This window comes from Dipodomys merriami, unplaced genomic scaffold, assembly GCF_024711535.1.
Source record: "Dipodomys merriami isolate MVZ:Mamm:240054 unplaced genomic scaffold, mDipMer1.0.p SCAF_36, whole genome shotgun sequence".
NCBI lineage: Eukaryota > Metazoa > Chordata > Mammalia > Rodentia > Heteromyidae > Dipodomys > Dipodomys merriami.
In genome coordinates this window covers 4382739-4399820 of record NW_027205159.1, presented here as the reverse complement: position 1 = coordinate 4399820, position 17082 = coordinate 4382739, and the positions used below count along the sequence as shown (strand labels likewise).

General features: G+C 36.4%; 1 protein-coding gene across 1 annotated transcript in view; it reads right to left on the bottom strand.

Annotated features, from left to right (window-relative positions):
- Window positions 1-17082, bottom strand: part of Slc9a4 (solute carrier family 9 member A4) — a 60775-nt gene that overhangs the window by 27547 nt on the left and 16146 nt on the right. The window contains exons 3-7 of the mRNA XM_069988610.1: window positions 8839-9098; window positions 7472-7689; window positions 4708-4910; window positions 3930-4016; window positions 285-355 (exon numbers count right to left, since the gene is read on the bottom strand). Of these exons, the coding sequence (XP_069844711.1) occupies window positions 285-355; window positions 3930-4016; window positions 4708-4910; window positions 7472-7689; window positions 8839-9098 (839 nt within the window). The remainder of the gene's footprint in view (window positions 1-284; window positions 356-3929; window positions 4017-4707; window positions 4911-7471; window positions 7690-8838; window positions 9099-17082) is intronic.

The window sequence follows — 17082 nt, the reverse complement described above, 5'->3', positions numbered from 1 at the left end:
TTGGTCTGCTTTTATGATGGAGAAACTAGTCCTGGTTTTAAACTTAAGTATGACTCTTCTATTTCCCTTCTATCCATCTTACTACTTTTCTCCAATGCAACTTTAACCATGACTATAAGCCTTCTCTGCCTGACAACTCTTGTTTTTCAGGTTAGGCATGTCTAAGACTAACTGCTTACTATATGGCATGGTTTAGGGGGCATTTTTTTCCTGACCTCCTTGGAAAGTTCACTATGCCACAAATATCCCTCAAAGGGGTAGTCATGAATCCCTGGTCCCCTTACTTGTCTCTCACTTGGTAGTGGCTCCATTGTCCACACACATCTTCAATTCCAGCCTTCAAATGATCCATCAACTGCCAAAATAAACATAAACAAATGGTTCCTGGTAAAATGCAAGCTCTAAAAACACAGAAGGAAAGTTAATATACTTTGGAAGCTAAAAAAAAGTCTCATTTACTTAAGCATATCTTCATTTCTATCTAGTCACATAACTAAAATATTGTATGCTTTTTAGAGTAATTCAACCTAGTTTCATTATTGATTCTTTAGATAATCCTCTTGATAGATCACATAGGGTGTAGTGAAGGCAGGGTATCTGGAAATGCTTTGAACAATACTTTTCTAGAATGGTCAAGAAAATTTCTCACTACAGATACTGTTGAATAGAAAGTCTAATCATTAACTGTTAATTTTAATTTCAGTTCCCAAACATACATGCCAGCAATCCAATTTTTACAGTTTCTTAAAATATAGTTCTGCAGATATTTTATTATAATAACATACAATAAGAAATTTTATTCTATTGCCAAAATTATTTGGTCTTGGTACTTAGAATTCAAGATTCAAGCCAATTATACTACAAATTTTATTCAAAATTGTTTCTAATATATAGGTTATATTAATATAGTATAATTATAATGTTAAATATAAGATTTCACATAATCTTAAAATAATTACAAATTATACTATAAACAACTTATATGAGAAATAATTGAAGTTTATATTGGCTTGTAAAATTTTTTGCAACTAGATTAAGACACAAAATTATTCTTTAAGTACTTAATTCATTGACTGTCTTCTACTTATGGTGTAACTTTTTAAGGAAAAGTTAAAGATAAAACATAATGGAGTGAAAAATTGAAGATGAACAGATTTTTCAAAATAATACAATTTTCAGAATAATTAACCTGAAGAGATATAGGCAATAATAGAGACAATAATCTACAACCAAATTGTTATATCTTTCAAAACAACTTATTCCTCATTCTAATCTGTTAAACATTTTCAAGTGACATTACATTAGAAAGGTGGCTTAGATCTTTTGGAATTTGAATTATTTTTTTACTCAGAATATTAGGGCTGAGTTAGGAAAATTCCATCAATTTCTTCAAGATTAGAATTATAAACCCCTAGGGACAGAAGAAACCTAAAAAATTACCTGGCTCAGTTACCCCCTCAGAAGTTGCATGGCAAAAATGCCAAGTGTTTGAGTCATTATTTGATGCATTCATTTCATCTTTGGGTGTGCCAATCAAGAAATAATGGAGAGAAAACATATGTTCTCTCTCTCTCTCTCTCTCATTCTCTCTCTCTCTCTCTCTCTCTCTCTCTCTCTCTCTCTCTCTCTCTCTCTCTCTCTCTCTCTCTCTCTCTCTCTCTCTCTCTCTCTCTCTCTCAAAAATTAATTCTATTCCTGGAAGCCATACAGATTGTCAATATTGTGTTCAAATCAGAAAAACAAGTAGAACCCATGCTCAATTTCATATTCAACTTTAGTTTTTCTTTTTGTTGTTGTTGTCTATATAAAAAACTGTCAGTAGGCCAGATCTATCGAAGTAATAACAGCTGTACACATTCTCTGTTAGAAACTCAGAAAGAAGCCAGGCACTGGTGGTTCACATCTGTAGTACTAGTTACTCAAGAAACTGAAGATCACAGTTTGAAGACAGTCCAGGTAGGAAAGACAATGACACTCATATTTCCAATTAACTACCAAAAGAAGCCAGAAGTAGAGCTCAAGTGGTAGAATATTAGCCTTGAGCACAAAAGCTCAAAAACAGTGCCCAGACCCTGAGTTCAAGTCCCAGGACTGGCACAAGACAAAAAAAGTTTGGAAAGAGCAAAGGACACCATATTCCCATAGAAAAATAATTTTAGAAGCTTAGAAAGTGGTTACTGTGACTTATTCTGAGCTATTCAGCCTAACTACAAATTTCCCCATTATTCAAACAAAAATCTAGAATATATGTGAATAGATAGAAATATATAACTATAGATCTAAATGAGTAGAGTCCATAATCATTATCTAAAATAAGGGAGCTTATCTGTATAAATGAGTGGCCCTTATTTGGTCACTTGAAAGTCTTTTCAGAACAGAGCCATGGTTTTGAGGGAAGCTTGTTTTAGCATACACCAGACAGGTCTAGCCCACCCTCCTTGCTAGTTTGTCCTAAAGATTTTAGACTTGCCAGCTTGCTTCCACAGGAGTCTAAAATCCCTCACACAAAACTCTTCATATATTTTCTATTGATTCTGCTTCCCTATTGAACCATTAGTGAAACACCACTATGTTGAAGTGAAAAGAGTCAGGGAATGACAGGATGAAATAAGACTGTTGGACCCCAATATTTTTAAAGCAAGAAAATGGCTAACATATAAGATATTGGGATATAGTGAATGTATTCTGCATATGTTACAGATATGAATCTCTGAGGAATAGAGGGAAAGACATGAAAGGAAGAATAAAGACTTCCCAAATATATTTACATTGAAATTTGAAGACCTGTAAACATACTGTGAGTATATGCCAACCAACATGAAGGTAACCAATGTACTTACAGTTGTTAATCAGCTAATTTTAAGAAAGAGAAAATATCCAGATTTACCTACGTGGACCCAAGTGCAATCACAAAGGCCATTGATGTAGAAGAAGAAGGCAGAAGAGCCTTTGTCATAGTGATACAGTGTTAGGGAGACCTGATCTATTATTATTTGCTTTGAGATGAAAAGGGACATAGGCTAAAGAATACAGAAACTGTAGAAGCTGGAAAGTGCAAAAGAAAGCAAGAAAGCAAGAAGGAAGGAGGGAAGGAAGGAAGGAAGGAAGGAAAGAAAGAAAGAAGGAAGAAAGAAAGAAAGAAAGAAAGAAAGATAGAAAGAAAGAAAGAAAGAAAGAAAGAAAGAAAGAAAGAAAGAAAGAAAGAAAGAAAGAAAGAAAGAAAGAAAGAAAGAAAAAGAAAGAAAGAAAGAAAGAATAGATACTTCCCTAAAGCCTCCAGGTAGGAATGCAGCCCTGCAAAATCTTGATTGAGCCAGGTGTTGGTGGCTCATGCCTGTAATCATAGCTACTCAGGAGGCTGAGATCTGAAGATCGAGGTTCAAAGCCAGCCTGGGCAGGAAAGTTCATGAAACTCTTATCTCCAATAAACCACCAGAAAACCGGAAGTGGTGTTATAGCTCAAGTGGTAGAGTGCTATCCTTAAGCTGAAGAGCTGAGGGACAGTACCCAGGCCAGAGTTCAAGCCCCACCACCAACAAAAAAAAAAAAAACTTGATTGATATCCATTTCAAACAGCTACTTTAAGAATATGAGATTATGGGAAGCAGTGCTGTAGCTCAAGTGGTAGAGCACTAGCCTTGAGCTGAAGAGCTGAGGGACAGTGCCCAGGCCCAGAGTTCAGGCCCCACGACTGACAAAAACAAACAAAAAAAAACAAAAACAAAAAAAGAATATGAGATTATGTATCTGTGCTGTTTGAAGCCACAATCATATGTTCATTCCCTCCATCAGCAATAGAAGACTAGTTCAGTAACTTAGTAGAGTCAAGGAATACCTATTTACCAGTCCTGTGACGTATACACAAGTTTTTTCAAGGCTCCGGAAGGTAACCAGAAACATGAATTCATTAATTATGATAAAGATCTTACCCGGATATGAAGTTCCTCATTGATGGATTCTTTTTTATTGGTCTTTCTGACATCCAGGTACCTGACCAGAGGGCCAATTGTGATTCCCTAGGCCATGAATGACAACAACAATAGTGATACTGAGGACAGGATAACACTATGGGGAGAGTATCTAGTATCAAACCCATTAGACCATCCAATTTGTATGTCATTGTTGCTACTGGCATAGTAACTCCTACTCCAAAATACTTCAATATTTACCTTAGTAATTATTTTTAATGCTACAATGATATATAGATCATGGTATATATAGTATATTTATATATTATATATATTTATGTATAATATATTTGTGTATCATCATATCTTATATATCATTAATATGTAATATATTCATGTATTATGATATATACATATATACCATGTTCTATATGTTCTATATATTAATAGAGAAACTTCTTTTCATCCATTAAAATAATCTTTTATTAGTTCACTAACAACTAACTCAAGCTAAAACAAAAAAATTGCTATCAGGTACCAAATAGCATCTTGTTTTCAAAGACAGACAGTAGCAATTACCTATCACCCAGAAATACTTTGATAAATATGCATTAGGAAAGATAACAACTTAGAAGTTAAACATTGACCATGAATATGACATACAAATATCTGAGAATTTTGTTTAAATATTCAACACAGTTCTAAAAACCAGATCAATAGATTCTAATTATATTCCCCTAATTTAATCCATCTTCCTGAAAGAACCTACTTATTATTAATATGAAACAAATCTACCAACCTGAAAAAACACAGTAAAGTAGATAACTACTAAAGTGGCAGTGACAAACAGTTTCTTCCTAGGGAAAAGAGGCAGAGGAAGCAAAAATGCAAGAGAAAAACTCCCAGCTCCTCGCACACCACTGTAGAAAATTATGAACTGGTCCTTCATGGAGAAGGGGAATGTCCGAAACTGGTTACTGACATAGAAGAGAGCAAATACACCTAGAAAGGGGAAATATGTATTAGAGCTGGGGGCAATAGATAGAGATTTTGTGCTAGTGAACCTCAGTCAAGAATACCTGCCAGACTAGACCATCTGACCAACCCAAGTTGACTCATCCCAGTAGGGAGTCTTTCTAGGCTCTTCATTTTGGCTGGTTGTGAGACAATAGTATCTCAATTTGGAAGTCATCTCTAGTAGTCTCCCAGAACATGCTTGTGTGTGTGTGTGTGTGTGTGTGTGTGTGTGTGTGTGTGTGTTTAAAGTTATACAATCTTTACTTTTTACAGAGATTTATATTTCTTATCTATATTCACGAAAACCACTTAAAGTGAAAATGTTTAGGGGGTATAAACATTCATATCCCTCAGCTACAGGATTATGGAATTAGGATTGGATAGTCACTTAAGTCAATGAAGTTGAAGAGTACATTGATTCCCTCCTAGACAATTTATTTTCTTGTTGGCTGGGATGAAGGTCTTTAATGTTACTTCTGTGTCTGTGTCTCTGTGTGTGTGCGCACACACACCTCTTTACTGTCTCTGAGATTTTTTGCTTAAGGCTAGCACTCTACCACTTGAACTACAGCTTCACTTCTGCCTTTTTGGTGTTTAATTGGAAATAAGAGCCTGTCAGACTTTCTTGCCTAGCTGGTTTTGTATTACAATACTCAGATCTCGACCTTGTGAGTGGGTAGGACTTCAGGTATGAACTACCATGCCTGACTGTTACTTCTTTTATTATATATTAACCTTATTTTCCTACAGGTATATAGAATTATATAATCAAAAAAATGTCTAAGTCTATTAGTTTTGGGTTGAGAAAGATGTCTCTGTGTGTGTGTGTGTGTGTGTGTGTGTGTGTGTGTGTGTGTGTGTGTGTGTGTGTGTGTGTGTATGTATGTGTTGTCATGGGGCTTGAACTCTGGGCCTGGGTGTGCTGTCCCTCAGCTCTTCAGATCAAGGCTAGTGCTCTGCCACTTGAGCCATAGTGCCACTACCAGTTTTCTGGTGGTTTACTGAAGAGTCTCACAGAGTTTCCTGCCTGGGCTGGCTTTGAGCCACTATCCTTAGATCTCAGCCTCCTGAGTAGCTAGGATTATAGGAGTGAGAAAGATTTTGAACAGATAAATTTTGAACAGATAAATTTTTGTCCAGGTTCACATAGCTAGCTCTCAGTAAGCATTGCCAGGATTTGATTTGATATTTTAAATTTATACCAGTGTCCTTAATTTTCTTTCCATAAGAGACAGTTATGTTTATGAGTATTTAAAAGTTGTTTTATATTCTATTTTTTCAACCTTAAAAGCCATTCCAAATTAATTTGGAGTTGATAGAGTCCACCTGAGTTCTCAGTCACTTCTAACTTCTTTTTGAGTAACTGGTTTAAAATTATTGGTCAAAGTCATTTAAAAACATTATGTCAGAGGTTCATTCCAGGAATCTTAGCTACACAGAGGCTGAGTCCAGGGGATCAAGGTTTGAAGTCAGCCTGGGCAGAAAAGTCTTCAAGATTCTAGCTCCAAAATAACCAGCAAATGTTGGGCTAGAGGTATGACCCAAGTTAGAGTTCCAGCCAAGCAAGCAAACTGAACAAGTCAGTATGCTGAACAAGTAAGAAGGCCTGATTTCAAACTCCATTATGGAAATAATAATATTAAAGAAGATTAACAAGAATAAATAATAGCTACCCATCAAAAGACAATATGTGCATTGTACTTCAATGCTTTTCTAGCTACTGAAACATAAATGTACAGGATAAAACAACAGCCTCATTTTAAAAAATTAAGCACAGATCTCACTTAAACATTAAGCATATTTTCCAAGACTGAGGTCAGTTACATTACATTTGCTTTTACCAACTAATATGATTATTAAGAGCAAAATATTTTAAAGATAATGATTCAATGCTTGGTCCTTTGTTTGATATATATATATATATATATGTATATACATATATACATACATATATATACATATGTATATGTATGTATATATGTATATACATGTATATGTATATGTATATATGTATACATATATATGTACATATATATATATGTACATATATATATATATATATATATATATATATATATATATACATCATGCATTTAGCCCTAAACCAGCTATGCTATTTAAGGAAATATATTCCAGCATGTGTGAGATCTCACTTATCTCTAATAAAAGTGTAAGTGCCCATGGTTTATAGTCTAAATCTGATTTAAGGTGTAAGAGGCTACAAATTGACAAGGAAGTGAAGAGCTAGGGATATGTTTACTGAGTTATATTTAGATGTGTAGATGTGAAAGTTCTCTCCTCAATTAAAGTAGTCAATACTCCTGTCCCAGCCCACATCAGACTAGCCAGCCACTGATCACTTTGAGTTGCCTGAGGATACAAATAGAGAACTGTTCCATTTTCTGATCACTACCTAGTACTAGAATTCCCTTATCTGTTAAACAATTTAGCATGAATCCCTCCTGAAGTTTTTCTGATGCCCTAGTGAATAAGCTACTGAAAAGAAGCCAAGCAAGTGAAGAGTCTAGGGGCACTGTGGCTCTTACTGATAGCTCTCCATATCTGGCAGAAGACCAGTGTGAAGCAGATGAAGGCCCAGTTCCACTCATGGTTCTTCCCAATGGTGGACACACCCATGAAGATGAAGATCAAGGTCTCGCTGACACTGCTCAGCATCTTCATGAAGTACTTGATGGTCGTGTAGGATGTTTGGGATACATTCTCTTCTACATACTTTTTCATTGTTACTGCACAGGCTGTGATCCTACAAAAGGAGGAGAGTATAAGTCTTCCCCAATGGCAGTGCCACAAATATATGATGAACGACTTTGTACGGTATCCGTGTCTCCTCCAGACTCCTTCTCTGACTTTGGTTTCCCATAGATTGTCTTTCTCTTTTTTTTATCCCCTAAGATCTCTACAAAGGAAAGTGAGTGTGGGAGGGAAAGAGGGTGTGGTATTCCTGTCACAGAATGAAACAAAACAAAAGCCAACCTGGACAAGAAGCATAAAGCTATCTACCTTTCCTCCTTTATAGAGGGCTTCCTCAGCCCCAAACCTCACTCTCTGCTTCACTCTGCCTTAAGCTAAATGAAACCCACTTCAGTTGGATACACAACATAATCCAGGCCTTTGCTTTCTCCAACCAAATAGTACTTCTTTCAACAAGCTTATGACATTTTTTTAAAAACTTCAAGCAAATATGGGATCAAGGAAATCTTTGTCTGGTCTTAGCAGTTTGGGTCTTTTTAAGGTTGGAAATAATAGATATTTATACTCCAAATTATTATATTTTAGTTGACATAAATAATCCTATACAATAAAATTAAACATTTGGCTCAGATAGCTAGAAATAAGGAAAGTGTCATAAAGAAACAATATAATCAGATATGATCAGCTAAACTGAGAAGCTTTGTTCTAAAAAAATAAAATCTCAACCATGCAAGGATAAAATCTAAATGAATACCTTCTTTAGAACAGAGAAACTTAGATTTATAGTCTTATCCCATCCACCTAGCTTTACTCTACATTGAAGACTCATGGACTGCATCTTCTCCCTTCTACTTGAAAATTAATTTTTTCCCCACAAATGTATTAAGATGGGTTCTGACCTTGATCTTCTCCTAGATTCTCTGAACCAGCTTTTCTGAGCAGTCTAAATTGACAGTATAATTGCTATGCATTTCTCCAGCACATCACACAAAAACAGCCAGCCCAAGTGTTGGAGAGAACATTTGTTTGGCAATAGGCCTGAATCAGATTTCACAAAAATTAAAAAGAGAAAAAAAATCCTAAATCCTTGCCAAGCCTCTGGTGATCAGCATCAGAAACCAGGCCCTTTCTAGAATCCTAGTTCACCTGATGTGTCCTACATTGTCCTTATCTTACTGTGTGTCTTGATTCTTGTACTCACGCCAGGATGCCAGAGAGATAGAGCGTTTCAGCTGCTAAGTAAGATAGATAGCTGAACATGAAGACGATGAGTGGTTCGATTGCAGAGATGTTCTGAGTGAAACGTGTGATAAATGCAGAAATAAATCCAAAAATGATGCCAAAAAATACTCCCCCACACCCCACGATGATGAATCGAGCACATCCAGCCAAAATGTCGACAGGTTCAATGTCTTCAAATTTATGCATCTTTGTGAAGGCGATTAAGATATTGTATAAGACCTATATATGCACAGAAAAAGAAGGAAATAAACTTAGAAATTTAAAATATTTTTCACACTCATTCTCAACTTTGGATCTGGTTAAATTTTACACAATTATAAATTACATGACAAATATCCATGTGGTAACTGAACTTTTCAATGCATGCCAAATAGTTTAGATATATTCAGATTCACTGAATAAAAAGAATAGTCAAAGCCTCCCAAAACTGAGCACATGATAAATGTTTAAGATAGAAACACAAATAACTCTGCTTTGATTATTACTATTATACATGTGTTCTGCATTGCCTTTGTACCTCATACATATTAGTGAAAATATTAATGATATAAATATGCTAGTATCTTTGCATAATTCCCTGTATCAGCTCACTGATTGCCTTGACAGTTCCAATGGACCCTTTCTTGTGTGCTGTATAATAAATATCGCACTTCCTTCAAGTATTTTTTCCTTTAGAGTGAATGCTGTGCTATGTTCTCTTAAGTAGAATGGACAGAAGGAACACTGAAATAGAAAGTGATTTCTTGGACTTTTCTAGGTCAGCCATGTGGGATGTGAGGATTCTGGTAGTAGGCTGCTACAAAGCCACAGACCCTTGAGACCAATTCCTTTGGAAACTTACAGCTTTGACTTAGTAATAATCTGCCCACTGATATGTAGCATGTCTGTGGCTTTGGGGTACATCTCAGTAGTGTTCTCTCTGCAAGCCATCATCTCCTCCCCTGCATGAAGATCTCTCCTCTGAAGACCCTCTGCCTCTCTGGAGCCCAGGATCCCACTGAACCAGGAATTGCTGATGTCCAGCCCCACCTGCCTTCCAGAAGGTAGTCTTTCATTTGTCCAGTAACTCCAGACCAGCTCTCATCTGGCTAACCTGGCCCCCTTCTCTGCCAGCCAGAGGTGATCACCTTCCTCAGTGGTATCTGTACCAATATAAGCCTATTTCTTTAAGGCCCTAAGAATCACAGAAATATCTCCATGTCTATTAATTGCTACCTTATTATAGTGAATAAATTGTATATTGGTTTTTCTCTCTAAATTATGATATTGTTTTTTCTTTCCGAATTAAACAACCTTGTTATAATCTCCACATATGGACAGTCCCTTGGGTGTGCATGTAGCTTAGTAGTAGTAGAGCAACTTGACCCTCAGTTCAATCCCTAGCCCTTCAGGAAAAAATTTTAAATTAATTAATCAATGTAATTTAATTCAAATTTTTAAAAGTCTATGTATTGGATTGTTATTTCATACTCTGTGCATGTGCATTTATGCTTTGGCTTTACCAAAACTAAAGATGATGTGGAAGATATCTACACTTTGTAGAGGCCATACTTTCATTTCTAATCCAAATCTTTTCCTGGGATAGTGATGTGCAAATTTTACAGTTCTGATCAGAGGTAGTGCCTAGGAATCCATGTAACATGAGGAAAAGCAGGTGACACCCCAGTGCCCTGTGGTATTGGGTTAGGATGGTCCGGGGTGATGTATAGTCACAGCCAATGATAGGCTTATCAGGAGGTCACATCACTGTAAGTCTAGGAACATCTCTGCATCAGCTCATTAAATGCATAACCCTAGTCCATGTAATAGACACAATTAATTTTCCTATTTCCATACTACTTTCAACATGCATATTGAAATTACAGAGATCTGTCTGTCATTGTTTTATGTCACTCTGTGGCCTGAAACTCAGTTCTAGCTTCTGGAAAGTAGAAGCAAACACAGATGACAAAACATGAAAAAGGGGCCAGGAATAGTAGCTCGTGTCTATAACCCTACCTGTTTTGGAAACATGGGAAGATTTCTAGTCCAGGGATGGTGGTAGGAAGATAATGAGACCCTTTCTCAAAATCTGAACATAGAAGTACCCTATGATCTAGCATTTCCACTCCTGGGAATTTATCCAAAAGATTACAAACCAGGATATAGTGAAGCCAACAGCACACCCATGTTCATTACAGTACTATTCATTATAACTAAGGTATAGAATCAGACTAGATGCCCCTCAATGAACAAATGAAAAAAAAATATGCTATATATACACAATGGATTTTTACTCACTCGTTAGAAAGAATAATATTGTATTATTTGTAAAAAAAAAAGTGGAATGTCTTGGAGAAAATTATATTAAGTGAAGTGAGTCGGGCTGAGAGAGACAAAAGTTGCATGCTTTCTCTCATATGTGGAAGCTAGATTTAGCCTATAAACTTATAAGTAAATTAGTTGGGTGATAGACAAGTATATACAAATGTATTAACTGAAATCTGGTAGATTCAAGGAAGAACTTTAATAGTATAATACAACAAAATTCAGAATTTAACAAAACTAAAAACTAGGAAGCAGGTACTTGAAAGGGTGAGGTCAGAACAAAAGGGATAGGAAAAATGCAGTCAAGAATTCAATTTATATATATCCTACAATTAATTTTGTGTGAAAGAGAGGATAAGATGGAAAGAATGTTGAAAGGAGTGACACTGATCAAGATATGTTCTATTCATAAACTGCTTTGTTAAATGGCAACTCCTTGATGAAACTATTTATAGATCATGAAATAAATTCATTAATAAAAAGAAAGCCAAACATGGTGGTACATACCTGTGATGTTAGTTACTGAAAGCTCAGAAGATTACATACTGAGCTAGTCTAGGCATTGCTGTGACATCCTATCTGAAAAATAAAACTGAAGTCAAGAGGGATGGGAGCCTGGCTCAAGTGGTAGTTCACTTACCTGGCAACTTCAAGGCCCTAAATTCAAGCCCCAGAAAACAAATCACAACAATATAACCAGATGAACCAAGACATCTACAGGAAAGAAAGTCTTTTGAGAATACCAGACCCTTAAGAATCCTGAAAAACCACCACATGTATGTGTTGGTCTTTGTTTACCCAGGAAAACTAAAAACATTAGAACAGAGGGCAAAAGATACAGAAAACAGTCAATTTGAGTGTGTTTTGAGTGTTACAAAGCTACAGGAAGACTACTGTGGACCCTCTGTGAGAGAATGGGTAGAGACCCCTCATTCCTTCACTGACTCCTGCTGTAGCAGCATGCCTCATCTGGCTCACAGTTCTAGAAGCTGAGAAATTCACTAGCATGGCATTTGCATCTGGTGAGGGCTCCATGCTGTGTAATAACACTACAGGAAGGGCAAGTGAGGGCATGAGACAGAGAGAGAGGGGAGGAGGTTCTCAAACTTACTACAACCCATTCCAGATAACTAACCCCGTCTTGTGATAATTGTGTTAGTCCACCTATGAGGTCAGATCCAGTCACTTCTTAAAGGTGATGGTATGTCTTAATATCATTAAATAATACTTAATGTTGTTAAATTTCTACATGAATTTTAAGGGGACATTCCAACCATAACACCCAACTTCAGATTTCAGTTAATACATTTGTATATACTTGCCTACCACCCAGCTTATTTACTTATACGTTTATAGGCTAAATCTAGCTTCTACATATGAGAAAAAGCATGTAACTTCTCTCTGTGTCTCTCTGTCTCTGTCTCTGTCTGTCTCTGTCTCTCTGTCTCCTTCTGTCTCTCTGTCTCTGTCTCTCTGTGTCTCTCTGTCTCTGTCTCTGTCTCTCTTTCTCTCTGTCTCTCTCTCTCCTCCTCCTCTCTTTCTCTCTCTCCCTGTCCATCTCCCTCTTCCTCTCTCTTTCTGCCCCCTGGATTCCCCAGGCCAGAGCCTTCTTCTCTACTCTTTATTCCTATTCTTCCTATGGTAATAGGAATTACTCAGGGCCACCTCTGTTCTTCCTTGTGGCTTGATAGCTTACGAGTTCTGCTTCAGCTTCACCTACATGGCTTTCCAGAAGTGCTTGCTATTTGTGCAGTACTCACTCTCTGACCATGGTCTACAGCCTGCAGACTGCCATGGCTATTTCTTCCCAGCTCTTTCCTGGTCCTAGCCCTTTATATCACCTTTTTGACAGAAGTGTTGATTTCTCACAGAGTGAGATTGACAACAATGATCTATCATCTGCAAGAGCCATGCCTAGACTGCTGTCTGAAGTACATTAAAATCACAGCTCCTTTCCATCTCATTTTTCCTTATTCTAGGGACGTCTCATATTTGTTTGAGAGCTGTTTTCTGTACTGACAGAAGCAGAAGAAGTAGATGGTCTAATGGAATAGGTCTCCTGCTGTAGAGGGCCCCTAGGTCACCATGCATAGTGTTTGTGGGTTTTGTTTTTGTCTATCCACATGCATCTACAACGTGAGTCCTGGCTTTATAATGTGAGTTGAGAGAGAGAGAGAAAGAGAGAGAGAGGAGAGAGAGAAGAGAGAAGAGAGAGAGGGAGGGAGGGAAAGAAATAGGAGAGAGAGTTATTCCTTAAGTAACTCAAGTGTCACCTGCCCTGATCTAATATATTTCACAGCTAAGGGACTCTGCTAGTAGAGAAGGGAGGACACAAATGGGTGCGTGTGGCACAGACTTTTGGGCCACAGGTGCCTCTGTGCTACAGCTTTGCCATCTTGACTGTTGTGCTTATTTTCTAGGGCTGTTGTAACAAAGTGCCACAAGCTTCATGGCTGCTATGATCAGAACTTCTTTCTCTCACTGTTCTGGAGACCAGAAGTCTAGAGTCAGCATGTTGTCAGGACTGCACTGCGCTCCTTCTGATGGTATAAGACAGAAGTCATCTTTCCCTCTTCCTACTTTCTGGTGGTTGTTGGTGTCTAGCCATGATGGATTACAGGTCTGAAGGCTTCTTTCTCTGCCCTTTCTGACCTGGCCTAGCTTTGCTGTTAAGGTAAAGTTGACTTTATGAAAGATTTGAAAGGTGATCCTACCTCTATAATCTAATATATAATATAATATAATAATATACTTGAAAGATGAGAAATAATCATAATTTCTTCCTTAAGATACATGATTTAGAATTGTTGTTATTCTTATTTACTATCATCCTTGCTATTGCCTTCCTTTTACATCCTTTGGCTAATTTACCTTGTTGTCTCAGCCAAAGATGTAGATCATTACTTTTAGTTTTTACAGATGTTTTAATGAAAGTATTTTAAAGCTATAAAATTTCCTCCAAGCTTATGTTTAACTGCATTCCTCCCCAAATTTAAATTTTGTATTTCTACCATTTTATTTAAAATAACATCTAAATTATCTTGTAATATATTTTGAATCATAAAATATTTAGAAATGTATTATGCCCAATATTGGCATTTTCCTAGATGTTTTACAGTCTAAACTACTTTTAATTTTATTCTGTTGAAGACAAAGAACATGCTCCAAATGGTTTCAAAGTTTCTAAATGTAATGAGTTTCTATTTATGGTTAAAGATTTGATCATGTTTGTAAGCATGCACATGCACTCAAGGGAATGTTTACTTTTTTGTAGTTGGGAATGGAGATTAAGACAAGGTCCCCGACAAGGTCCAAGCTCTCCACATTGCTTATTCTTTCATTCTTTAAGACAAAGATTAGAATAGACTACTCCGATAATACCATTATCATTTTCTCCCTTTAAAGCTGTCCATTTTTATTTCATGAATTTAGTCACATAAACATTAGGCACACACACACATACACACATGTATAATTTTGAGGTATCCTTGTAAATTAATGTCTCCATTATTATGAAGTATCTCTCTTCACCTTTAAAATCATTTTTGTTTGATTTCCATCTCAGCTAACAATAATGCAGTGCAACAGCATTCTTATGCTTTGGGGCTGAGAGGTCTTATTCATTCATTTGTTTTCATCTTAGCTATGTCTTTATAATTAAATTGTACCTCTTATAAGTAGGATTTATTTAGGTGTTGATTTATAAGAAGTTCTGGCAATCACTGGCTTTTAACTGGTGTATGTAGGCCATTAAGATTTAATAACGTTGTTATAGTAAGATTTAGATCTAGCATAGTATTACTTTTCTTTTTTTATTTTGTACTGCATTCATTTAACTCAAGAAATATAATTTTTACAATCCTCTATTATCTACTGTCCACACCACCTTGTCTATCTCTGCAATGTTCTAAAATAATGTTCTATAATAACTCTTCATAGAATACTTTGAATTATTTCACATGAAATAAAAAAATCGTATAATTATTTAAGCCATAATATGTGCATTTAGCCATTTTTTGTTTTATTATTTTTATTTGAAAATTCTAAAATCAGAGGAGTTACAGTTACATTTAGCCATTCTTAAGAACCAAAGTGAGAAATAATTTTTGCCATATCATATATTCTTTGGATTTGTTAACTGAAGCCTGAATTATATTTCGTGTGTGTGTGTGTGTGTGTGTGTGTGTGTGCGCGCGCGCGCGCACGCATGCTTATCAAATTTCTAGTCAGTATAGTTTTGTCCCTCACTATGTTCACAGATTCTTGTAAGTGTAACTTCTATGACATAGTATCTGAGGAATCAATATACCTAATAGGTATATTAATAATAAACACACTCTATTTAGACACTGGGAACTGTGAGGTAGACTGACGTCAAAGTGTCTCGGTGGTGGTGGGCTGTGGCAATTACCTTTTCTGAGAAGTTCAGAGACAATTGATCAGGAATAGATAAATAGAGATGAGATCAATTAAAGTATAAGTGGGGGCTATAAAGAACAATGCATTGTGATAATAAGGGAAACCATGGGACCTGTTTCTTTGGGCCTGGCTTACTTCACTTAATATAATTATTTCCAAGTCTTTCCATTTCCTAACAAATGGGGCAATGTCATTCTTTCTGATGGAGGCATAGAATTCCATTGTGTATATATACCACATTTTCTTGATCCATTCATCTACTGAGGGGCATCTGGGTTGGTTCCATATCTTAGCTATGGTAAATAGTGCTGCAATAAACATAGTTATGCTGGTAGCTTTAGTATGGCCTTGTTTGTGATCGTGTGGGTAAATGCCCAAAAGTGGGATTGCTGGGTCATAGGGGAGCATTATGTGGAGTCTTTTGAAGAACCTCCATACTGCTTTCCAAACTGGTTGAACAAGTTTACACTCCCAACAACAATGCAGTAGAGTTCCCTTCACATCCCCTCCAGCATCTGCTGTTATTAAGAGTTCTTGATTATAGCCATTCTAACTGGGGTGAAGTGGAATCTGTGTTGTTTTGCTTTGCATTTCTTTAATGGATAGATAGAGAAGTTGAGCATTTCTTGGGACAAACAGAAAAGGTCAGATAAGATGATGTTTAGCAAAATGAATCCCAAGATAGAGACACAAGTGATTTTTTTCTTTCTTGTTATTGTTTCTAACGAATTTGTAAGGTACCATATGATTTTTTTTTTGTTGCTCTACCACTGAACCACCTTCCCAGCCCAGTTTGTGAGATTCTTATCCCCAGTTAAGCACCAAAAAGCTAGAAATGGAGCTGTGGTTCAACTGATAGAGCACTAGCCATGAGGGGGGAAAAAATCTGAAAGATAGCTCCTAGGCTCTGAGTTCAAGCCCCAGGACTGGCATGCATTCATGCGCTTGTATATATATATACACACACACACACACACACACACACACACACACACACATACATGCCTAATGACTGACTTATATTCTATAGAAAGCATTGAATGTTCAAAGTCACAACAGCACTGTACAAATGATGACTAGTATATGTCAGCTACTAGAACGGTACAAAAGAATAGCATAAAGAAATACTCAACAACCTTACACAATAAATAAATTTTATCAAGTTTGTTTTTCAATATGTATAAAAGGGGCAATGAAAGATTATACTTTTATCAGGTGGTTTCTTGACACGCTGACTCCTATAAGAAGCTTACGAAGGCCAGGAATGACCTCCCAAGCACAGAGTAATGATATAAAAGACAGAAATAGGATGTGTTTATAAACCTTGCTCCTACAGAAAGAAAAATTAGATTTGCAGCCCAGGACAGAGAGCTCACAAACCACAATGGGTTGATATTCAGAAGTGTTTGTTGCTTATAAATTCAGAGAATAGAAGCCAACTTGATGAACTGAATAGATGTCAAAGAACTTAATAAAA